This window comes from Lissotriton helveticus, chromosome 8 (genome assembly GCF_964261635.1).
Source record: "Lissotriton helveticus chromosome 8, aLisHel1.1, whole genome shotgun sequence".
In the NCBI taxonomy this organism is placed as follows: Eukaryota; Metazoa; Chordata; class Amphibia; order Caudata; family Salamandridae; genus Lissotriton; species Lissotriton helveticus.
In genome coordinates, this window is record NC_136069.1 from 617,812,369 (window position 1) to 617,838,353 (window position 25,985).

At 47.8% G+C, this 25,985-nt stretch overlaps 1 protein-coding gene across 5 annotated transcripts in view; it reads right to left on the reverse strand.

Annotated features, from left to right (window-relative positions):
* MYCBP2 (MYC binding protein 2) overlaps positions 1-25,985 on the reverse strand; it is a 1,909,483-nt gene that overhangs the window by 406,445 nt on the left and 1,477,053 nt on the right. For all 5 annotated transcript variants that reach the window (XM_078657470.1, XM_078657469.1, XM_078657471.1 and 2 more), the window contains one exon: positions 16,726-16,882. In XM_078657470.1, coding sequence (XP_078513596.1) covers positions 16,726-16,882 — 157 coding nt within the window. The remainder of the gene's footprint in view (positions 1-16,725; positions 16,883-25,985) is intronic.

The following is a 25,985-nucleotide window of genomic DNA, read 5'->3' on the forward strand; positions in this document are numbered from 1 at the left end:
AAAGAGCAATGTGAGGCGTCCACTCCACAACAACATGGCAACGAGGAGGAGCAGTGGCAGACCCGGGCAGAGATGAAAATATTTTTTGCATGAATTCCTCACAGAAACCAAACCAGAGGAGGAAACAATGAAAATCAGACATCAAGGTTTGTTTTAAAGAGTTGAAAGGGGACCAGGCATTCCTAGGGGCACAGGTAAATGAAATTGAAAGGACCTTGGTTTACCAATCTGAGGACCAACATAGAATGTGGGAACTCATCTTCTCTTTCCAGGAGCAAAATGAGAAACTACAAATCAACAAAGAAGACTGAGCAGAAAAACTGCTCAAGGCGGAACAACAGCGTCAGAGGCTAGCAACAGAACATGAAAGCCAGACTATCCGGGGGTACATTAAAGACATTCCCCACACAAGCATGGACCCTCCACCAAGACTGGATCGCACCCATGGGATCTTGAGACAGCAGAAGAGACTCACCACCAGTGATCCTTACAAGAGTACCTAATTAGGGGCAAAGAAGGGTAACATTCCTGCCCAGTGAGACTATCTAGCAATGTCACAAATTGCAATTCTTTCAAGATTAACCCATGACATTCGCTTTATGATTTTGAGAGGGCTGGGGTTCAGGCTGGGTGAAGGACAGGAGCTGAACATTGCTAATAAAATGTTTGCGTTGGTTGTTTTTGGATTTAAGATTAACAGAATTGTTTGGCAGAGTCCCTTTGTGGGGGCACAACCTACTACTCTTGGACTTTTCTTTTTTAAACTGCTGGAAGTTGTGTTCAAGGAGATAAGAGGACACCAGCACTTTACATATCGTTTAGAAGGCGGTTCTAAGGGACATGTCTTACCAGATTGCTTATGAGATAGCAGTAGATTTTACTTTAGACCTAAAAATGTTTTGCATCAGCTTCAAATAATGAGAGATAAATGCACCCCTCTCTGAGATTTAAGACCTTAAGCATTCCAACTGTCCAGAAATCGTACATGTATAAACACACCTACTGAAATAATAAACTCTAAATGGTTTCCAAGACAATTTATATCTTTGATCAATGCAAAAAGAGAGGGAGTGGGCGGAATTGCCCTTTTCTTCTCGCAGATGCCAAGGTGAGGTCAGAGGAGTGTGACTCCAGATTAATCAGGCAGGTAGTTAGTATTCTAAATTGGAGACGGTACACTTACATTGGTGAAACATGCGTGCCCTCATGCGGAAGGGCAGGGCCATAACAGCCGCGATCTCCTGGCGAGCTCGGCAACTGCTCCTAACTCTACGCTGTATTTGCACCGGGTCCACCTTGTCGTCGAGGCAACCCCATCGGCCCACGACATCATAAAAAAGGTAGTTAGTATTCTAAATTGGAGACGGTACACTTACATTGGTGAAACATGCACTGAATACAGGCCAGGAAATGTTCCTCTAAGACACCGTCAGAAACATAGTAATTATAGGGAAAGAATCAAAGGGAATGACTTCAATATTGTAATGGATGAGGTCAAATATGGATCCTTACTGAGAGCAGACCACTCAGGTACAACCACTACAGAAACACATTATTGGTTACATTAGATATTTGGCAAACTCAACCTGAAGTTCTCAACGTGAATGATATATATCAAGCATTCTCCACAAAAACAGTAATCAGCCCCCCCACATCTAACAACGGGACCAACAATATCGAACTTTCTCAGTTCTTAGACCTTGGAGAAACACAAATCAAGGAAATAACGGCCACAATTAAATCAGGCTCAGCATTAGATCCCTGTCCTCTAAGAGTCATTCGTCCGATCATGGACTATCTCTCCCCTGACATTGTATCAATCTGCAACACAATGTTCAGAACTGGGATATACCCAGACTCCCTTAAAAACACCTTGGTCAAACCCCTACTTAAGAAAGCTAATCTGGACAAGGACCAACCAAAAAACTACCGCCCCATAGCCAGTCTCCCCTTTTTAGCCAAGGTAGTGGAAAAGGCTATGAACTCACAACTCTCAGAGTTCATAGAAAAACATCAACTACTGGACAACACCCAATTTAGTTTCCGCAAGTTCCACGGAACCGAAACTGCCTTAATAAAAGCTATAGAGGACATAAGAGTGATCCGGGACCAGGGAGGTACAGCAATACTCGTACTGCTCGATCTGTTGGCGGCCTTCGACAAGGTCGACCACAAGATCCTGGTCGACCGTGCCGAAAACCTGGGCATCCGCCACATGGCTAGAAATCTGCTTTCCTCCTTCCTAGCCGGTAGATCACAGGTGGTCACACTGGGGCCCTTCCAATCGCACAAGCTGTCACTACCGTGTGGGGTTCCCCAAGGCTCATCCCTCAGTCCGACACTATTCAATATCTACGTGTCGGACCTGGCCTCTGTCATCAAGGCCTATGGGATGGGCCTTACCTCATACGCGGATGACACCCAGCTTGTGTTGGCCATCAACGGGAATGGAGACAAGGTAGCTGAAAACTTCCAAGAGGGCATGCGGGCGATCGGTGAGTGGATGGCCTCTAACTGCCTAAAGTTAAATGCTGAAAAAACGGAGGTCGTCATATTTGGACATCTCTCCCCCGGATGGTCAAACACCTGGTGGCCCCCTACACACGGAACACCACCTACACCAGCCATCACCGTCAGAAATCTGGGGGTGATTTTTGCAGATAAATTAAATTTCATGGCCCACTCAAATAAAATAGCAGCAACAGCCCATCACAAACTCAGGCTGATCAAGAAAATCATGCCGTTTCTACCAACCTCAGCAGGTAAGACGCTGGTAAGCGCCCTCGTGCTGTCATCTCTTGACTACTGTAACGGCTTATTCATCAACGCCCAAGCAAGAGTGACCAACAAAATGCAGACCATCCAGAAGCTGCAGCCCGTCTCCTGTCTGGAATCCCAAAGTTCTCACCAATCTCTGAGACTATAAGGGACCTGCATTGGCTCAAGATTCTAAACAGGATCAAGTTTAAAGCGCTGTGCATACTCTATAAAGCATTGCACAACTGTGGTCCACATTTCCTGAAATCCCATCTCAGATACCAGTCCTCCATAAGATCGCTCCGATCTAACAACCTTAAAATCCTACAAATACCACGAACAAAAACAGTTAACTGGGGCGATAGACGCTTCCTTGTGGCAGCTCCCAGGTTATGGAATTCCCTGCCATCTTCCATCAAAGACAGCCCATCCCTGATGCATTTCCGCAGAAAGATAAAGACCTGGCTGTTTGATCAAGAATAGTTACCGGCCTAACCTCGGGAATACATTCAAAGTTTCTAGCGCCGAGACGCCTACGGGCAATTGTACGCGCTGTATAAATCTCAAAAATAAATAAATAAATAAATAAATAAATAAACCTTGATAGAATAGACATTTTGGAATATTTCATTAACCTGAATAGGTAACCTCTGCCTAGATAATCCCCAGGACCCGACTGGTTCATCTACCTCCTTTATGAAACCTTTTGTCGAATTCTCACTCTGACACTGACTAGGCTTTTTAACACATTCACAGAAGAAGGAATGATAGAGAAGGTCACGGTGATTCCGAAACCAGTAAAAGATCTTGGCCTCTAAAGCGAATACTGCCTCATCTCATAGTTTACCACTAATGTTAACCTTTTTACTTGAACCCTGGCAGGTAGATTTGACCATATTATACAGCGGGTGGAGGGCTAGACACGTCCGTTCTCCTGCTCCCTCTCCTATTTGTCTTCACAGTGAAAATGCTTGCAGACAGAATTTGAGACAACATGGAGGTGCAGGGAATGCAGACAGGCCATGTGGTCTATAAAATGACAACATACGCAGATGATGTCCTGATTGTGGACACAAATTCAGCTAGCTCGATCTCTCCATTAAATCAGGAACTAGTCAACAATGGGGAGGCAGCTGGGTCAAAGAAAACCTACAAAAATCTTAGGTAATAAATATCTCCATGCTGGAACATCTTCACCTTGTTTGGCAGCGGAAGTGACAGCATACGAGCAGCACCCCTGCGAATCGACGTTTCAGTCTCGACTATGTCCATGCCCTCAGTGCAAAGACTAACAATAACCGGAGGTACGAGTATGCACATTTCGGAATTGGGACCTTTTTAGATGGAAAATAGAGAAAGGTGAAGGGTGGTGAGGAATGTGCGGTTAGAAAGAGTATCCACCAGACAGAGCATACTAAAGGATACTTTTAACTCCAGATTCCTCACCTTTAGAATAGATACTAAAGCAATACCACCCTAGACGGTTGGTCTGTGGAAGGTGTCAGGCCAAACTGTTTTGCTAGGCTGAACAGCCAAAATGCTCATCCCACAAATCATGGCTATCAAGGCAGTAGTGCTTTGTTAACGTGTGTACCAATGCCCACGTCGTAGCCTGAAAGATGTCAAGGACTGGTGTTACACATGCCAGAGCAGTGGGAGCAGCCTTGGACATAGTGGAATGGGCCCTCAGTCCTTTTGGAGATTGCTTCTTGACCAGGGCATAGGATATCTTAATAAAGAGGACTATCCACCTCTACAGTTCTTTACTACACAGCGCTCTCCAGGACGTTCTGGTGTGATCTTGGTTCGCAGACCCACCACCGGGGTTGGTATTGCTGGGGTATCTATTTTAAGGTGGGGAATCTAACACTAACGTGTTTCTTTCAGATGCACAAGTTACTTACCTTTGGTAATGATACATCTGTAAGAAACAGAAGTTAGTGTTAGATTCCTTACCGCCCCACCCATCCTCCCTGGTCTGCGAACCGATATCTAGAGTTAAGAACATCCCTTTCAGGGCTCTAGTTTCATTGCACCTGTGTCGGTTTCTATGATGGCTTTGCGTTCCTGGCGCGGAAGCACAAGTTACTACTTGTGTAACGATATATCTGTAAGAGACATTAGTTAGTATTAGATTCCTTACCTTAGAATATCCCCAGGCATCAGACTGGATCCAGAATTTTTTGCGTAGCAGTACCCTTGCGCGTCGGTAGGCGTCGTCTGCGGCTCCGCGTCCGTCGTCGGCGTCGTGGGCGCCGTGATGACGTCGTCGGAGTACTTAGACGCCGCCTCCGCATGCTGACGTCAGTTCTTAGACACAGCTTTTCCGCACCAGAAACGCAGAGCCATTTTAAAAACCAACACTGGTGCCATTGAAACTAGGGCCCTGAAAGGGGACAACCCTAACCCTAGATATTGGTTCGCAGAACGGGGAGGATGGGTGGGTCGGTAAGGAATCTAATACTAACTAATGTCTCTTACAGATATATCGTTACACAAGTAGTAACTTGTGCATCTGAAAGAGACACGTTAGTATTAGATTCCTTACCTTAGAATAGATACCCCAGCAATACCAACCCCGGTGGTGAGTCTGCGAACCAATAATCACACCAGAAAGTCCTGGAGGACGGAACGGCCAAAGAAGCCATCCCTCCGGACTTGGCTGTCCAGGCAGTAGTGTCTTGCAAACGTGTGCAGTGATGCCCACGTAGCTGCCTGACAGATGTCTTGTAAGGGCACACCCCTGCCCAGGGCAGTGGTAGCCGCCGTCGCTCGGGTAGAATGAGCCCGCAGTCCAACCGGGGGCTCCTTTCTAGCCAAGGAGTAGCATGCCTGGATACACAGGATGATCCACCAAGAGATGGTCCTCTTGTGCACCGCTTTCCCCTTCTTCGCGCCCACGTAACCAACAAAGAGCTGGTCATCCACCCGGAACTGGCGTGTGCGATCCAAGTAGAATGAGAGCGCACGTTTTGGGTCCAGACGGTGGAGCCGCTCTTCCTCTTTAGAGGGATGCGGTGGCGGGAAGAAGGTTGGCAAGGTGATAGACTGCCCGATGTGGAAGGCCGTGACAACCTTGGGCAGGAAAGAAGGTTTGGTACGCAGCACCACTTTGTCCGGATGGACAGAAAGGAAAGGTGGAGTACAAGAAAGGGCCTGGAGCTCACTCACTCACCTGGCAGAGGTGATGGCAACCAGGAAAGCAGTCTTCAGAGTCAGAAGGTGTAGAGGACAGTTGTGAAGTGGCTCAAAGGGATCAGGAATGTAAGAACCAGGTTCAAGTCCCACTGAGGCATTACAAACGGAACAGGAGGAAACGTGTGTGTGATGCCCTTAAGAAATCTATTAACAATAGGGGACTTGAACAAAGAAGGTTGATCAGGCAGCCTGAGAAAGGCTGAAAGGGCAGAAAGGTAGCCCTTGATAGTGCCCAGAGCAGAGCCCTGCTGGGCAAGAGAAAGAAGGAAGAGAAGGACTTCAGAAAGAGGGGCATTGAGGGGATCCACAGCCTTTGCTGTGCACCATGCCACAAATCTGTTCCATCTGCAGGCGTATACCGACTTTGTGGAGGGACGCCTGGCCTGGCTGCCAGAATGATGGTACAAACTTCAGGAGGCAAGTCAAATGGCCTCAACTGTCGCCGCTCAATCTCCAAGCATGGAGGTGGAGACTGGACAGGTTCGGTGGAGGACCGTCCCCTGCTGCTGCGACAGAAGGTCCTCCTGAAGAGGCAGACGAACCGGGGGATCGACTGACATATTGAGTAGCTCTGGATACCAGTACCTTCTCGCCCAGTCCGGAGCCACAAGGATGACTTGGGCCCGGTCGCGCTTGATCTTCTTCAGCACTCTGGGCAGAAGTGGTATAGGCGGAAAGGCGTACAACAGACCGTAACTCCACTCGCGACGAAAAGCGTCTCCGAGCGAGTACCGCCTTGGAAATTCCAACGCACAGAACTGATGACATTGCGCGTTCTCTTCGGTGGCGAATAGATCTAACCAAGGCTCTCCCCATCGCTGAAAGAGGCCTTGCGCCACGTCCGAGTTCAGACGCCATTCGCGATCCATCATGCACCGACGGCTGAGCTCGTCCGCCCTGGCGTTCAGAGAACCTGCCAGGTGTTGAGCCACCAGGGTCACGCCCTGGCGTTCCAGCCATTGCCAAAGGCGAAGAGCCTCTTGACAAAGGATCCACGACCCCACCCCGCCTTGTTTGTTGCAGTACCACATGGCGGTGGTGTTGTCCGTGAACACCTGCACTACACTCCCCCGGACAGAGGGGAGAAATGCCTTCAGTGCCAGACGAATCGCCCTGAGCTCCAACAGGTTGATGTGGAGCCGGGTCTCCGCCGGAGACCAGAGGCCTCTGATCTCCGCCTCTCCCATGTGGCCTCCCCAGCCCTGCAGGGACGCGTCCGTCACAACTACGTGCTCCGGTTGGGGAAGGGAGAGGGATCTGCCGCTGACCCAATCGCGGTCCGTAAGCCACCACTGCAGCTGTCTCGCAGTGCCCTCCGAGATCAGGACGTGGTCGGATAGGTTGCCCTGATGCTGGGCCCACTGAAACTTCAGGTCCCACTGCAGAGCCCGCATCCGCCACCTGTCGTGATGCACCAGTAGGATGCAGGAGTCCATCAGCCCCAGAAGCCGCAGCGTCAACCTGACCGAAACCCGGGATAACGGCTGAAAGATGGGAATCAGAGCCTGAATATCCCGGACCCGCTGTTCGGGCGGATAAACCCGAAACCGCGCCGAGTCCAGAACCGCTCCGATGAAGAGGAGCTTCTGAGAGGGGCACAGGTGTGACTTTGGCACATTGAGAGAGAACCCCAGCTGGTGCAGGAGGTCTGCCGTAGTCTGGAGGTAGCTGACGACTGTCTGGGGCGAGCCCGCCTTCAACAACCAGTCGTCGAGGTATGGGAAGACTGAAACCCCTAACCTGCCCAGATGAGCTGCGACCACCGCCATCACCTTTGTGAACACCCGTGGGGCGCTGGTAAGGCCGAAAGGGAGCACGGTAAACTGAAAGTGCTCATGGCCCACCATGAACCGCAGGTAGCGCCGGTGGGCAGGCAGGACGGGGATATGAAAGTAAGCGTCCTGCAAGTCCAACGCTACCATCCAGTCTCCTGGGTCCAGGGCAGCTGGGACCTGAGCCAGTGTCAGCATCTTGAACTTCTCCTTCCGGAGGAAGCCGTTGACGTTCCTTAGGTCCAAGATAGGGCGTAGGCCCCCTTTGCCCTTCTTGGGTACCAGAAAGTAGTGGGAGTAGCAACCACACCCTACTTCTGGCCCAGGAACGCGCTCGATGGCCCCCTTTGCCAAGAGAGCCGTAACTTCCTCCTGCAGAAGTCGCAAATGATCCCCCGATACACGGTGGTTCTGCGGTGGCATGGCTGGAGGAGTCGCCTCGAAGAGGAGGGAGTAGCCCCTTCGGACGATTTGCAGCACCCACCTGTCCGAAGTGACAGTGCGCCAGTGGAGGTGGTGATGGCGAACCCTGCCCCCCACTGGCGTCACATGGGCCTGAAAGCACGGACTAGGAGGATTTAGAGGCGGATGCTGCGGGGGAAGGTGTGGACTGACCTCGCCGTTGACGCCTACCGCCTGGCCGGTGGTTACCACGGCCACCACCGCGTTGGGTATTGCCCTGCGGAGCGTGGCTAGCGGCACGTGTGGGCGCACCCCTTCCGTGGCCACGAAAGGAGTGATAAGCAGCCGATTGCTGGCGCGGGGGCGAGAGGCTCAAGGACTTGGCCGTAGCCCTGGAGTCCTTAAAGCGCTCAAGCGCATGGTCTGCTTTGTAGCCAAAGAGGCGACGGCCATCGAACGGCATGTCCATGAGTGTGTTCTGGACATCTGCCGAAAAGTTGGCGGACCTCAGCCAGGCGTGGCGTCTGACCGCCACCGTCGTTGCCATCGCTCTGCCTAGCGAGTCGGTGGTATCCAGCCCACAATTAATGGAATACTTGGCTGCGTCCCGGCCCTCCACAAGGGCTTGGCCGAGTTTGGCCCGTACCTCCAACGGACACTCTGGCAGCACATCCGCGACCGTATCCCACAGGGAGTGGGTGTAACGGCCCAAAAGGCATGCGGTGTTGGAAGACCGCAGACCCAAACTAAGGGATGAGAATATCTTCTTTCCATACTGCTCATACCTCTTGGATTCCCTGTCCGGCGGGGCGGACGGGAATGCGGTCTGGGAATTAGAGGCCTGGATGACCAGACTCTCGGGGGTGGGGTGGGTGGACAGGAAACATGGGTCGCCCGGGGCTGGGCGGTGGAGTCTGGCCACGTTCCTATCTACGGGCGAACCCGTAGCGGGCTTGGACCAAGTGCCCAGAAGAACGTCGGTCAAGGCCTCATTAAAGGGCAGCAGAGGCTCGGCCGAGCTTGACTGCGGTTTAAGGACCTCAGTGAGGAGGTTAGTCCTCACGGCCGCGACGGGGAGCTCAAGGCCCAAGGCCTTGGCAGCCCTCATCAGCACCACACTATAGGTTGCCCCCTCCTCCGAAGCCACGGTAGGAGGGGAGACAAAACCAGTGTCTGGAGAGGTGTCCAGGCCACTGGCCTCCCCAAGGTCTCCTGTCCAGTCCTCATGAGACTGACACTCCCTGGTCAGAGGGTCCTCAGACCCCTCCCAGTCCTCTTCATCACCCATCTCCTGAAACTCAGGGTTCTCAACTAATGGGGCCTGTTCATAAAAGTGAAATTCACCAAACGACGTCTGGAGGGGCGCCCATCGGGGCCGTCCCGACGGCTGAACAGGAACGAAGGTGGAACCGGGAGCGGCGCCGCCCGAGGACGGCGCCGGAGGCGACACCTGCGGGTCCGACGCCGGGGAGGTCGTAAGATCCACCGGCGACGAACCAGTTCCGAAGGAGGTCCAGCGGCATCCTGCGGCGCCGGGCCCGAAGGCGCCGGCGGCGCCGGGACAACTGAACCCCTCGGCGCCGGCGGCGTCGGGATAGTGGGGACCTGCGGCGCCGGGGCCGAAGCACCCGACGGTGTCGGGGCCGGAGCCGCCGACCCGCTAGGGGCCCTAGACGGGTCCGCTGGGCCCGAAGGCGCCGCGGAGCCCGCCGGAGGAGAGTTTCCTCATGGCCATGAGGAAGCGCTCGATCTCCTCCTGCGACGCGTTCAGCCCAGGGACCGGAGGGTGTGGCGCTGCACGCGGCGCCCGCGACTCCGACGGAGCCGCGTGGGTGGTGTCACCCGAACCCCCGGCCGCATCGCGCGAGCGTCAGGGGGAGTCCGAAGAGCGATGACGCCGCTTGGACTTCTTGTGCCTCTTACCTGACGACGACTTCGACCCGGAGGAGTGCGGCCTACTCTCGGAACTGTGGTGGCTCCGAGCCCGCGACCTGTCCCTCGACATCCCATGGGATCGGGACCTCTCACAGCGCGGGACTGACTGCCGGAGTTCGAGTCGCCGCCTGCAGGACCGCTCCTGCCTGGCTTTCGAAGAGAGGGCCCGGCAGTCGGAGCAGGCCTTGTCATCGTGGTCGACGCCCAGACAAGATAAACAGACGCGGTGAGGATCCGTGACCGACATCAGGCGGTCGCAATCATCACAGGGCTTGAACCCGGGCATCCCTACGGCACCGTTCGGAGTCGAGAGACTTCGAGAACAATTAAAAAGTGATCAAAAAAGTTAGTAAAAAATTGACTAGGGTTACTGCTTTTTCCAGATCTGTGCTTGCTGGCGCGGAAAAAAGAAGAACTGACGTCAGCACGCGGAGGCGGCGTCTAAGTACTCCGACGACGTCATCACGGCGCCCACGACGCCGACGACGGACGCGGAGCCGTAGACAACGCCTACCGTCGCGCAAGGGTACTACTACGCAAAAATCTCCGGATCCAGTCTGACGCCCGGGGATATTCTAAGGTAAGGAATCTAATACTAACATGTCTCTTTCAGATAAGCTATGTACAGAACTGACATCAGCGCGCGAGGGCGGCGTCTAAGTACTCCGACGACGTCATCCCGGCGATCACCATGCCGACGACGGATGCGGAGCCGCAGAAGACGCCTACCGACGCGCAGGGGTACTGCTGACGAAAACTTTCTGGATCCAGTCTGACGCCTGGGGATATTCTAAGGTAAGGAATCTAACACTAACCTGTTTCTTTCAGATTGTGTTATTCTGCATAGAAAGTCACACTTTTCAGTTCAATGCACTTCAGTAACAACATTTGGAAAGTCACTCCATCAACTCCTCCCTCTGTTAGCTAGAATAGCATTCACTCTATATCACACATGATTCTCTAAGGAATGATTTTCTCTTTTGCTGAGTCATATCTTCTTCAATAAGGATTTAATCTCCTTTAACTCTTTGTAAACCTTATTCTTTCTTCCTTCAATTTCCATTTCTTCTCTCCTTTTCCTTAATTTATTTTTCTGCCTTGTTAGGTATCATCTAAATCCTTTATGTAAAGCAAATAAGCAAATTCCCCTTGTACACAAATCGTACACAAGCAGAATGATCGCAATGAAGAGCCTTTAAAAATGCATTAATCCCTCATTACTCCATAAATGTCATAAGGGTCCAGATCTTTGATCCATTCACATTGTTGAAGGCACTCAAGAGATATAAGACATACATAAAAGCATGGTGAAGGCAATGGTGTTCAGCCATTTCATATTTACTCACTATTAGGTGTAAATTAAAACATTGTTGTGACATCTCCAGCCCTGAGCAGAATCCATACTGTATCTCTAAGAAGATTTTACGATACAAGATCTACCAGCCTATTGAGAATGGCTTTTGCATAATTTTTACAGGGGAATCCAAAGGGGGAATTGGGCAGTAATATGTTGGGTTGCACTGAGCCGAAAAGGAACAGCAGGGTGTAGCCTTTTTGAATGATCTGAAAAATCCATCTATTGAATGGTATCTTTTACCACTCCTGGATAAAATGTCTCATCCTGCCTCCCACAGGGTGGTTTTGTACCACTTAAGACAAACTAAAGCAGTTTGGAAGATAATGCGACATGGAGCTGAGAAGTTTGCTGTCTCTAGCAGCCTGTAAGTTGCCTCCATGATGCCAACCCCTGAAAACAAAAAGAACATAGTGCCTATTACAGGGATGGTGGACCTTGGCGTTGCCAGTATGCCAACCCTCTGGTGTAGCCTCAAAAGAGGTGAAACTGCTGAGGATACTGTATATATGGGGTAGAAAGGTCTAAGGAAAGCGTCATGGCCCGGATTTCTTTGAAGCGTTCCAATGCTGAATCTGCCTTCTCGACAACCAGCCAAGATGCATCAAATGGCAGATCCATCAAAAAGGCATGCATGTCACCAAAGAAGCCATTAGATCTCATCCAGAGGCGACACCGAAGCACCATGGTAGCGTTGACTGCTCTGCTCAAGCAGACAATGGTATCCAGCCCTGAACGTACGATTTATTTGGATGCATCCTGACCATCTTGGATGGTGTGAGCCAGGTTGGCCTGAAATCCTTAGAGATTACCAGCAAGATCTTGCCAACCATGTCCCATAAAGCTTGGGAATATCTCCCAAGCAAGCAGCTGGCACTGACTGACCAGAGTGCTAGGCTGGCCAAGAAAAACAACAGTTTCCCGAATGCTTCTACTCGTTTTTACTATCTGGGGAGTAGTGGGGAATAGATTTGTGTTCATCCTGCTGGTGGAACCTGAACCACCCCTTAGGGCGTCAATCAGGGCTTCACTGAATGGCAATAAGGCCTCCAAGAAAGTCTGTCCAGGTTGCAAAAGGTCTGTCAATACATTAGGTTTCAAAGTAAAACAAAAGAAGGATGCTTTTCCTCCAGAAAGGCAAGAGAAAGAAACGAGAAGCTGTTGGTCGAGACTAGGAGATGGGCTGATCGACTGGATCGGGGGATCTGTGTGATTAGAAGTGATTGCCCTCACAAACCCTCATCATTGGGCTGCTCCTCTTTGGGCCAGCGCTGCAATGCCCAACGGGCTCTTAGAGGGGACTCTTTATCGGAGATCTTCAGATTTTTAGCTGCAATGATGAATGCGAGTAATCAATCAATCAATCAATCAATCAATCAGAGTACTTGTAAAGCGCGCTACTTTCCTGTGAGGGTCTCAAGGCGCTGAGGGTAGGGGGTGGTGCTACTGCTCGAAGAGCCAGGTCTTGAGGAGTCTTCTGAAGACGAGTAGGTCTTGGGTCTGCCGTAGGTGGGTAGGGAGGGTGTTCCAGGTCTTGGTGGCGACGTAGGAGAAGGATCTGCCGCTGGAGGTTGTTCGTTGGATGCGGGGAACAGCAGCGAGGCGAGCGGAGCTGGCGGGTGGGGGTGTAGAAGCTGAGTCTGCTGCTCAGGTAGACTGGTCCGGCGTTGTGGAGTGCTGTGTGTGCATGGGTGAGGAGCTTGAAGGTGATCCTCTTGTTGACGGGAAGCCAGTATAGGTCTCTGTGGGGAGGAGGAGCGGCTGGAGCACTCCGAAGCAGACGAGGAAGAAAGAAACACCGCTTCCTGGTTGCCAAGAACTCAGAACCAGGAAGCCAACAGCCGCGGTCTAGCAGTTGCACAGCGGAAGGGGGAGGAGTCCCGTCAGCCGGCGGAACCCGGAAGGATAAGAGGGAGAGGCGTGGAACGGACGGTGTGCGAGGTCGGAGAGGAGGCAGAGGAGCACCCGGAGGCAGAGGAGATCCGAAGAGCGGAGAGCGTGAGAGCGGAGGCAGAGGAGATCCGAAGAGCGGAGAGCGTGAGAGCGGAGGCGGAGGAGATCCGAAGAGCGGAGAGCGTGAGAGCGGAGGCGGCTACGGAACACCCGGAGGCAGAGGAGACTCGGAAGGAAGAGAGCACACGGCGAGTGCTACTGAGCGACGTTCCCAACACTGCTACCATACCCGGTGGGCTGAAGGGAGAAGACGCCACGGGTCCAGCTGCTGTGGTCCGAGAGTCGGGCCACAGCCCAAGGCAAGTGCTGTTAAAAGGGGCATTCTGGTGGGGTGTTTGGGGCGGTGGGAGGTAACAAGGTCGGGGAGGCGGGAGGCCCCGCGGTGATCCTTGCACTAAGCACAACCCCTTTTTTCGTTATATTGGTGAAGGTAGCACTACACTTAAAACTGAGAGCAGATCAGTAAAAACCCGTTTGTTTTCTCTTTTCCCTGAGGCCACGAGAACCGGGACATCGGACCAAACCCTGACGTTCCCTGCAACCAGAAACAACCCCACGGAGGAAGGACTGTTGTCAAAGCCCCACTTGAGAGCAAAACTTAATAAAAACTGAACTATAGACAAACCGTGCTCTGGTCTCCTTCTCTGTCCACCACTAGCCCCTGACAGTCTCCCAGATGGGGGGTGATGTGGCTGCGGCGGGGGACGTTGACGATCAGTCGGGCGGAGGCGTTTTGGATGCGTAGTAGTCGTCGTAGGTGTTTGGCTGGGATTCCTGCGTAGAGTGCGTTGCCGTAATCCAGTCTGCTGCTGACAAGGGCCTGTGTCACCATTCTTCTTGTTTCGGTCGGGATCCACTTGTAGATCCTGCAGAGCATGCGGAGGGTTTTGTAGCCGGAGGAGGAGACGGCGTTGACCTGTTTAGACATGGAGAGGGAGGAGTCGAGGATGAATCCTAGGTTGCGTGCATGGTCGGTGCTGTTCCCAGTGTGGTCGGCCACCAGGAGTCGTCCCAGGCTGAGGGGGTGGGTCCGAGGATGAGTACCTCCGTCTTGTCCGAGTTCAGCTTCAGACTGCTGTTCCTCATCCAGTCGGCACGGCCTTCATTCCCTCGTGAGTAAGGATGTGCTGACTGTAGGATGGTGTGCTAGATGATTTAAAACTGTCTATAGGGTACCAAGAACAGTTTTAATAGGGTGGTCCCCGTGACAGGAGTTAAGGGGGCCTGCCAACAAAGGCTGCAGGGGACGTCGGGAAGCTCACAAGGGGTGAAACCAAAGTGGACTCGGTCTCTTGAGGGCTTGGGGACCACGTTGACCCACTCTGACACTTGGTGGCGTCAGATTCTGGCGGTTCCGGAGTCCTAACGGTTCTTCTGTGGGTGCCTGCAGGATGCAGGAGAGCAGCTCTACTGCTTCATGGGTCTCCTTGAAGCTTTACTGAAGGCAGGCAGTCGTACGAGGCTTTGGAGGCATGACACCTTGCAGGATTAAACTACTTTGTCGCAATTCGATGGGGAACAGCAGACAGGGCTGGTGCCAAGCCAGTTGCTCTTCTTCAGTCTTTGCTTTCGCAACCCTTCAGTGTCTTCCTACGTTGTAGGTCACCAGGAGCTGCCACTCTGGTGCAAGGGGCTCCCCTAAATATTGAATTTCGGGGCATTAGAGGACTTCAGGCTGGTCGCCAAAGGGATACCTACCCCTGAGGTCACTACACCCCCTATATGACCACTTACTGTGGGAAGTGGGCATAACCCTATCCCTGAGTTCCTATGTTAGCTATCACCAATATGGTTAACTTTGAAAACTTGACTCCACTTCAGATAGCCCACCTTAGGGACAGTACTAGCCTGAGGGTGGACACCTATCTGACAAGTTGATGCCCCCTCCTGTACTAGTGCCAAAGGGCTCTGGACAAAGGGGGACAGCTTACTTTCCTGTGACAGACGCTCGATTCGCATACTAAAGGCAGTGGGCTCTTTGAAGCTCCTCTGCCTTGTAATGATCATCTACAGGTCGTCCTCTGGGAGGGGGTGTAACTGCCGGGGCAGGCTTTGTTTCTGACCTCCTGAGACCAAAGACCGCATGGTGCCTGCTGCTTTGAGTATGCAAATGCATGGGGTCAGAAATGTATCTCTGGTGGAAGGATGGCAAAAACTAATCAGGCAGCAGACCCGTAGCCAGTAGGCTTTCAGGTGGGCACCTCTAAAATGCCCTCTGTGTGGAGGTATTAATAAATCCAACACTCGCATCAGTATGGGTTTATTAATTCGAGATGCTTGATACCAAACTTCCCTACTTTCAGTGAAGCCATCAAGGAGCTGGGGAACTCATTTTCACCACTTTCCAGCACATGTACTTAAAACTGCTTCCCTGTTGTTCACTTGTACGAGCAGCAATAGAGCTAACCAGCACAGGGTTATGTCTGCTCATGCAGATATGTTCTCATAGGTAGTATAGTGCATCCTGCCTTTGGGCTGCAATGCCTGCTGTAGGGGGACTTACCTATACTGCATACAGCGTCTGTGGGCATAGCACACAGGGATGTGTGCAATGTTGTGTTTTCACTTTGGTCTGCACCAGGAATTGCAGCCAGCTGTGGCAGTCTCTATGTGTTTGGTGAGGGATCCCTTAGCGTGCACAATTCGTTGACCCCTTGGCCGCGGCGGTAATTCCGCCGCAGTGCTGGGGGCGAGGGGGGTCCCGCGGCACCGCCATGCTCATGACGGAACCACTCCGTCACAGCCCGCCCGCTCAATAGAACGTCCGCACAGGCGCAGAATTCCTGCAGTGTGGGCGGGGCGGCCGCACCGTGACGGAACCACTCAGTCACCAGACCAGCACAGCACGTCCTTGGCTCGTGACGGAGTGGTTCAGTCATGAGCACGGAAGAGGTTAACGGTGTTGAAAATGGTGTTGAAGGTATTGCCAACGGTGGTAAAATTGCAGTTATGGGAAAAAGATCTGGGGCCTGGTTAGCAGGAACCCAGTGCACTTCCAGTCGAAATCACATCAAATACCAGGCAAAAAGTGGGGGGGTGACGATGTTTCTTATAAAAACAGCTTAAGAATTGGCTTCACCTTTCTAGTTCGAGATTGCTGAGAAGCAGATCATTCTTTATGTGGGATGGAACAGGCTATGTGGTCTGGGAACATACTTCTATCTTTCAAAGCTCAAGAGACTAAACTGGTGCAATGACAAGAGGAACAGGGCAGAGCCACGCTAAACAAACAGAATGGAAGAAGAGCAAATATCTACCAAACAGCTACAAGGTTGGTTTACTGCATAAGATACATCTGAATGAGGTATCTGATTTACCACAGTTCCCTACAATCAGTATCAAAAGTACACTTGCCTGATTTATAGCTTCAAAACCAGACTGCACGCTAATATTAAAGCTCTCCTCGCTATCCCCATCATCAGATTTGGAAAGAATGTTGTTAATGTGATGGAAGACGTTGCTCTGATGAAGGAACTGATGGTCAGATTGTTTAAATTTGAGGCTCCAGCACCTGTATGCATGATACCAAACAGAATACAAATAAACAATGTTAAATGGGTTTTCGAAAAAACAAATGAAGGAAAGCTTTGGACAAGATTGTTGAGGTAATACTGAGAAAAGAGCATGAGACTTAATATCTGCAGATATCCCCATATACTGTAGTAGAAGCAATGTTCATGAGAACTAACTATTTGCAAAATGTCAGTTACAATACTCATTAAAAGTAGAGAAAATATATTAAACAGGTGCTTACCAGTAACAACAGCTTTGCAGCATGAGTAATAATACGCTTCGGGTAGATCTAACATTTAGAAGTTGACTTGTTTTGCTCCAAGATAGACCCGGATTGTGTTTGCAATGAGACTCCCCTCTAAGGTCCTCTGTTTTCACATACATTAAGCTATCTATAGATTACACTTTATTGCATCAAATCTACTCTTGTGCAGGAGTGAAAGTGATCTTTGTGAAACCTAGAACCTTAAAGTGAGTCATCTGAATCTAAATTCAATGTGGGAAATTTTTTATTCTGTCAGAGTAGGTTCAGCTTCTGTGAAATTTAGCGATCAGCACACAATCACTCTGTCAGAGTGGAATATTTGTCAGGCATCAGAAATGAGTGGGCCAACACCTTCAGAAGGGCAATAAGACAGTCCTTCAAATGGAACTAAACTGGGGGTTCTTTTACTAGTGAGGAGAACCCTGGTATATCTATTCGCCAACTCAGCGAACGAGCAGTGTCAAACGTTTGTGCATTGGAGTTCCCAAGGCAGTTCTCCTCGGAGACTTCTTCCACTAGCATTAAGGGTGGAGACTCCTGTAAGACTTTCTGCCCTCCCTTTTTTGACACCTAGAGAGGAGCTACAATAGGGCACCTGGAAGTGAGCCTCTGCACTCTTGCAACACCTCTAGGAGAAACGTATATCAATAGCCTTAGTGGGATTAGGGGAAGAACTTTTTATATGACGTATCTATTTTTAGGTCCTGCCCCTGGTCTGAGCTTGTGAGGAAATGGGGTGTATTATATGGTGTGGTTGTGCAACCTCACTGTGTTCTACACTTACCAACCCCTTTAGGACCTTTAGGTTTTGTTTGTCAACGTTTCAGATACAGGGGACCCCTTCCCTGTTGCAAATGCATGCGAAAATATTTTAGGGCAGGCAGTGGTTCCAGGGACCACTGCCTGCCCCTAAAAAATTAAACGAAAACATTTTATTTTAATTTTTTTTAATGCAATTAATTTTCCTTTAAAGAAAACAGGTGGCATTTTTTAAAAAAAAGAGCTGTTTTATGAAAAGCAGTCCCAGACATGGTGGTTTGCTGAGCCCAGCAGGCCACCATCCCTGGAAGATCCAGCCATTCCCAATGGGGTCGCAAAATGCGAGTGCCTCATTAATATTAATGAGCCTTGCATTTTGTGACCCCATTGGGAATTGCATTCAGTGTCTCGAGCGCAAATTGCGAGTCGCAATTTAGTTTGGCCCTAGTTCTTTTAGGTGTGATATTTCTTCAATGCAGGTAATCGAAGTGTATTCGTTTGAATCAGGTGTTTCTGGAGACTTGAAGTGCACTGGACAGAGTGTGTCCCCAGTTAGTCCCTTCTGTAGGTTTACCAATACCCAATGCCTATTTGTCTTCCAATTTAGTATTACGTTAGTCTACGTGTAGTGCTTTTCATAAGATTGATATAGCCTTGGCTCTGTCTCTGGTTGAACGTATCAATTGGAGCGCTCTGTAAGGACGATTCGGTGCATTCCACCTTCCATGTATATTATATTCACTACTCAAATCTAGGTAGTCTAAAGATGATTGCCACTCATAGGGGTCTCCAAATTGCTGTATACCCTTCTCCTTCCAAGTTGATAGTCCCTCCCAGTAATGTCTATGTTGGGGGGCTGCTCATCCCTGTAACAGGAGACATGGATTTTTTTGTGTCCTTGTAGTCTAAGTTCCCAGCAGTGTTTACGTGCTCCTGATAAACTACGCAAGTTGCCCACCCTTCTTCTGTGTCTCATTAGGATGGTCGCTAAGTCTGTTGGAGCGCAAGAGGCACTGCTCTTGTACCTTGTTCTTAATCTATATTCATTCATCTAATCATCCATCTTGCTGCTCACTGTAATGTTGCAGCAATATAGGATAACTCATAGTCTGGGCCTGCTAAATCTTATAGGAGACTGGGAGCTTGAGTCTTTGTTTTTATCTCTACATTACGCATAAAGTGCCATATCCAGTTCCCTAAGGAGATGACTGAGTATCCTCACTGGGAAGGCTGCAGAGAAAAATAGTAAGCGAGACAGCATTACCATGACATCTGAACGGAGCTACAACTGATTGCATTTTCCTATTGATTAGATTTGTTTCTGCTTGACCCACCTGTACGCCCTTAGTACTGTAGGGTGATGGATTCACTTTTCAGATTAATGCCTACTTCATATTCATATTTGGTTGGATTTGGCATATGCTGGAGTTAGCCCAGTTCACTTTAGGGCCAGAGGCTCCACCAAATCTCTCTAGAGCCTCAATCGCCCAATCTATGTCTGCAAGTGAGTAGTCTTAGAATAGCAGGTGGCCATCAGTATATAGTATATATAGTGAGCTTTAGTGCCTATTTGTATGCCTCTGTAGCCTAGACCCAGTCACATTTGATTGGCAAATGGTGCCATTACTATGGCACCTAGATAAGTGAGGAGGGGGGGCATTATTATAGTGTTCATTAGCCCATCTTATATGACACAAATATCCGGTGTCCTGCACCACGACAAGTAACTTGTTCTTCTGATGGATATTTCCGTCTGCAGCTATCTCACCTCGTGACTCAATACTCAAGGAGTACCCAACAGGTGGAAGCTTTGAGGATATTGTAGAGTCAGGAAGTCCCACAACAGAGCTGGCAAAATGACCATCCCTGCAGACTTCCAAGTCAAGCAACAATGCCTGTTTAAGGTATGGAACCAAATCCACAGTGAAACGGGCAGATGTCCAGACACCTCTTACAACTCTGAAAGGCGGCCTTTCCCTGGTGGAATGGACCCTGGTGCCATCAGAAGACTCCTTCTTGCCACAGTGTAGAAGATCTTGATGCACAACACAATCCAATAGAAATAGTCTGTTTATTTGCAAAAAGCATAGCCAAGAAAAAACTGATCATCAATCTGCTACTCTTGGGTCCTGGCAATGTAAAAACTGAGGGCCCAGCGAGGACTGAGGTGATGCAGTGTCTCCTTCTTCTTCATGGAGGGAAAAGATGGGTAGACTGTTAAAAGAGTAATGCACTGGCCTTAAGCAAGTGAAAAGCATTGGAGATAAAAAGCAATTTGCCTGTAAAATGTGCTGAAAAGACGATGAACACACAAAGTCTGAAGCTCGCTAACACATTGAGCTCGGGTAATGGCATTTAATAATGTTCTTTAAAGTCAGCAGCTGAAAAAGACAACAGTTAATTAGCTCAAAGAGCAAATCCATGTAGAATATTAGCACCAAGTTAAGGTCATGCTGAGGCATAGCAAAGGAATAAGGGGGCTCGTTTGTTTCATTTCATATGACCAAAATGGAACCCATTAGTGCTTGTGAAAAAGAAAGGATTCAACGCAGACAGATGCTGGGTGCCGGATTTCTGTAAATAGGTTAATCCTATTCTCCTCTACAAGTTAAGGCAACCCAGGGATGCATGCAGGTGTGGGAAGAAAATTGGTAAATGAGGACACTTTCTTTGTTGGAGGCCCAGATGGAAACTCAAAGGCCCACCTTGAGGGAGGTATCCAGGCCACTGATATCCAATAGAACAATTTGTCACCAGCATCTATCCCCAGTTGGTGGGATAAGGTTGCCTGTATCACTGCTGTCATTATCATCATGGCACACAAGGTTTATCATCTGAATGGATTCAAAATCAGAGCCACACAACTCCTCCAGTCTTCCAAACTACTCTTAACGCTGCAAAGGTCTGTAGGGAAACTCTTCCTCCAATTTCAAGCTCTTATTTCAGATTTCAACTTTTTTTAGCTGATCTGAAGTAGGTGCTGGTGCAAGGGCCCATTTAGGGAAGGGTGAGATGTCACCCAGAAGTGTGTCAGGAAGAGGGTGAAGTGAGTTGACCAGCTGGCAGATGCCCAGACAGGCACCCAATGACTTATTCAAGTGAAAGAGGGCCAACAATCTGGGGTATCTAATACTAGACCTAGACCCATTTTGGTAGCGTTTAATAGCTTCTTAGCTAGGGAGGATGTGTATTTGAATACACGCCCTAATAAGAAAAGTAAGGGGGACGGATTTGAGTTGTTTACAACACCTGATTTCTCTAAATACACAGTAGATGTTAGATGGCAGCTACGACAGATGGTTACACAATTTCAGAGTATGGGGTCACAAGCCTACATAATGAACCCCGCCAAACTCAAGGTGATCTATAAAGAAAATGCTCGCTATTTCACTAATGTAGAGGCTTCAAAGGAGTATTTACATACTATGAAGGGAAAAGAAGGATTATAGAGCCATAGAGCTACAGTGCTTTAGAGTTTCAGTGGGTAAACTCGGGATTGCTGATTAGTGATGGTTTTCGCTATTTTCTTTTTTTGGATCAGGGATGTGTAGACTATTAGGATAATGGTATCCCAGTGGGGGGGAGGCTGGAGGTTTGGGAAGCTTCACATCGAAGGACAATAATTCCTGAAGTCTCGGTAAGAGGGTGGGTGGGGGGGTTGCACAGGGTGGTGGGTTGTGGTAGTGGTAGGGGAAGGTAGCACAGGAGGGGTAAAAAGGGAAGAAAAAAAAACAGCGAGGGCAAAAAAACAGTACAGGAAGGGAAAGATATTTGAGTTGAAGAGTATATGCTTCAAGAGTTTGGTGTGTACAAGAGAGAGATGTGTCATAATTCGGATTGTGAAGAATACCTTTTATGACTCGTAATATTAAAATATGCTCTTTAAATGTGTCTGGTCTTAACAATGTGAAAAAAAGGAACAGGGTGGCTTCTGAGCTTCGATACATTCAACCGGATATTGTTTGTCTCCAGGAGACACATTTATCATGGAGCAATCGCTCCTTAGTACATGATTTGGGCTACTCGTTAATCTGCGCATCACAACAGACCTCTATGACTCGGGGGGTAATGATTTTAGCAAAGCCACGTTCGACTACAACAATTCGCACCCTATCTTATAAATGGGGAAGATGGGCTATTGCTGAGATTAAAATTAAATCTTCCCATGTAACTCTGTGCTCAGTTTATCGGTCAAATTTGGATGACCCTGAGGTTTTAGTAAAGCTGAATATGGAATTGGCAAATTGGGTAACTCCACTGATAATATGTGGTGATATGAACATTAACTTAAATAATACTGAAATTGTAGGAGGCCCTGATAAACATGTTGGGAGTAAACCACGGGTTTTCAAGGCGTTATACAATTTGGTAACCGATCATGGCTTGGTAGATGTATGGAGCAATTTGAAATCAACCTCGCCCGTTTATACTTATTATTCATTCCCACACAAAAAAAATGGTTCGACTAGATTATATTTTCTCTTCTTTATCGATATTACCGGAAGCTTACATTGAATTATTCCCCAAAGTAACATCTGATCACGCACCTTAGGTGCTGAGTTTACCAGATTCTTTGATGGATTTTGGTACTAAATATTTTTCTTTTGACAGGAAATTATGTTTAGACGCAGAGTTTAAGACTACCATGGCAAAGTGGATAACAGAATTTATTAATTTTAATGTAGAAACTGCTAGCATTGACATTATGTGGGAATCATTAAAAGCATGTTTTAGGGGGGAGGTGATGAGCTATGGTAACTTTCGTCAGAAGAAATTAAGTGGAGAAATGCAAGATCTATAAAAGATATTGAGAAATTCTGAGGAGAATTTAATTAGGGAAATTCAAAAAAATAGCTTACAACAGAACATAACAGATGCGGAGGATAAGGTCGCTAGATGTCGAGGTAAGATAACGGGGGTGTGGAGTGAGGAAAACGCGAGAAAATACCTGGTATATAAACGACATATAAATGAATATGGGGAGGCAATAGGGAGGTCATTAGCTCTACGGTTAAAGATGCAATCAACCTCCAGATCGATAGTTAGTATGCAGGATCAACACGGTAATTTGCAACAGGACCCAGATAAAATTCTTGATATACTTCACCAGTATTATTCAGAGCTGTATACGCAGCAGAAAATTGATCGAACAAAGGCAGGATTTGAACTAGGGGAGGTTGTACAGCTGAACGCGAATGACAAGGAATGGCTAGATAGTCCATTTACAATGGAAGAACTGGACGCAGCGGTAAAAAGTTTGGCGAATGGTAAAGCAGCTGGACCAGACTATATCCCTGCTGAGGTATATAAATTATTTTTTGAACAGTTAAAATATATTATGTTAGATACCTTTAGGGCACCAAAATCCTGGAATGATGCTTTGATTGTTGTGTGTAGTAAAAAAGGTAAGCCTCCAGAACTTCCGGGATCATATCGCCCTATTTCTTTGCTTAATTGCGATAGCAAATTGTATTAAAAAATATTAGCTAACCGAATTTCAAAGGTGATAACCCCGCTGGTCTCTTTAGATCAGCACAGGTTCATCCCTAAACGTGGTACCATGACACATATAAATAAGGTAATTACCTTAATGGATATTGCTCAAGCTGAGAAACGGGCAGTAGCTTTAATATTATTAGACGCAGAGAAAGCGTTTGACCGTGTTGAATGGCATTATTTATGGGAGATTATGAGAAAATCGGGTTTCGGGGATAATTTTATGACAGCAATTCAGGTGTTATACTCTGCTCCAAATGCGAGAATTGCTGCAATGGGGAGGACATCTGCAATGATTAGCATTACAAGAGGCACAAGGCAGGGATGCCCCTGCTCCCCATTAGTATTTGCACTATTTATAAATCCTTTATTAAATAAACTATCTAATAACTCTTTAATTAAGCCATTCATAGTACAAAATATAGCACACACGGTTTTCGCATATGCGGATGATGTGGCAGTTATGACTGTTAATCCTGGTGAGGCATTAATGGAGATTGAACGACTAGCTTCAGAATTTGGCTCAATATCAGGCTATAAATTAAATTCTGGGAAGACTCAAGTATTATGTTCAGAGAATATGTGATTCTGTGATCCCAGAGTCGTATCTGAGGTAATATATCTGGGTATAATAATTAAGACCTCCATGAATGATATTGTGGAAGCCAACTGCAATAGTATATGCCGACACATTAAGCAGTCGCTAGAAAGATGGGGACGGCTTCAATTAACAATCATAGGAAGAGGCAATGTTATTAAGATGCATATTTTATCAAAAGTGTTATATATGTATAGAGCTATACCGTTAGAGATTCCATGTCAGCATATACAACAACCACAGTCTATCTGTGCAAGATTTTTATGGTCTCCAGGGAAACCTCGGAGGGCAATGAGGTTGATGACACTTCCGATTGAGAGAGGGGGGCGGGCTATACCTGATTTTTTGTTATATTTTTATGTTTGCTTTTTACAAAGAATGTGATTGTTATTAACTGGGGAACCAGTGGAGAATATGGCAGATTCACTCTCAATATATCATTTATTGCTGGGAATTCATGCACAACGTAGTTTATTTAAAGAGTTAGAGGGGAACTATTATAAGAGAACGCAATATAAGGTATTGGAATCAGCTTTTAGAGTCTGGCGAAAGGTGGCACGAATGATAAAAATTGGGAAAGTGTCATATTATACACCATTTAACGCGGACAAAATATTACATTGTGTTTTTCAAGATACAGTGACCAAAGCTTGGACACATTTGGAAGTAGTGCAGATTGGGGATTTGTTTGAATCAGATGGGTCATTGGCTACTTATGAGAGATTGTCCTAAAAATATCATTTGACTAAGTTGTTTTTTTTTCAAATATCTTCAATTAAGAGACCTTATTAAAAGAAAACGTATCCATGGGGGAAAAGTTTCTTAGTCGAGGCGATTCGAAAAGGGGAGAAAATCGGGCTTTTATATAGTATGCTATTGGAATACAGACCTGATGATTTACAGAAGTTTAATTTATATTGGCAGGCTCATCTACAAGAACCTTCTTTATTAATAGAAGATGCAATTATTATGTCTAAGGAAGCATTCCTATCCGCTAATTTGAAGGCGCAATTTTTTAAAACTATTTCTTGTTTATATTATACTCCAGAGCGCATGATGAAGTGGGGTTCGCAATACGATGGGAAGTGCTTCAGATGTAAAGCTGATAATGCGGATAGTATACATATATTTTTCAGCTGTTGTAAATTACGTCAATTTTTGCTACATATTGAAAATTTTCTTTCAATGATTACACAATCTACTGTGAAGATCTCTCCATCTATGATGCTTTTAGGGATAGGTGAAAATGTTCAACAGGGCACTGTTTTATTTAAATTTAGATATTTCTTATTTGTAGCTATGACTGCTGCACGTTTATGTATCGTCTCAGACTGGTTACAAGAAGAACATCCTACATTTGAATTTTGGCGCTCGAAGCTGTATAATCTATTTGAGTTGGAATGGAGTCTCTATGCACTGAAGGGAGCTAGGAAACGGCAACTGGGAATATTGATTTGGGGTGCAATTAATGATTATCTTGCAGTCTGAAAAAGTGAATCATGATTTCATTCTCAATTTTTTAATTTGGACGTACGAAATAATGTCAAATGTGTAATTTCGATATATGAGATATGTATTGATGGTGTAAACCTGTGCTGATGTTTTGTCCCTAAACCTGTCCTGATGTTTTGTCCCTACGGGGGAATAATAAATACAAAATTTTAAAAAAGAAGAAAGAGGGCCAGCATGACTGGAGTTAAATCTGAAATTTCTTCAGGGACAGCACCAGGATCTGGAAAGTCCTTGAAAGAAGCAGGAGGGGCTCTGGTACCAAGGAAAAATCCAGCATCAGATCCATCTCCACCAAAGCTGGCTCTAATGAGGACATCAAAGCCTGAATTAGACTGCAGTGCTGCTGGCTGGAATACCTACCCTGTGAAAGGGATCAACATTGAGAAGCCCAAGTGCCCAAGTGCCTCTTCTTCTTGATCTTCATAGTGTAGTTGTGGTAATGGTCCTCTTCGATGACTTTCTGGTTAAAGG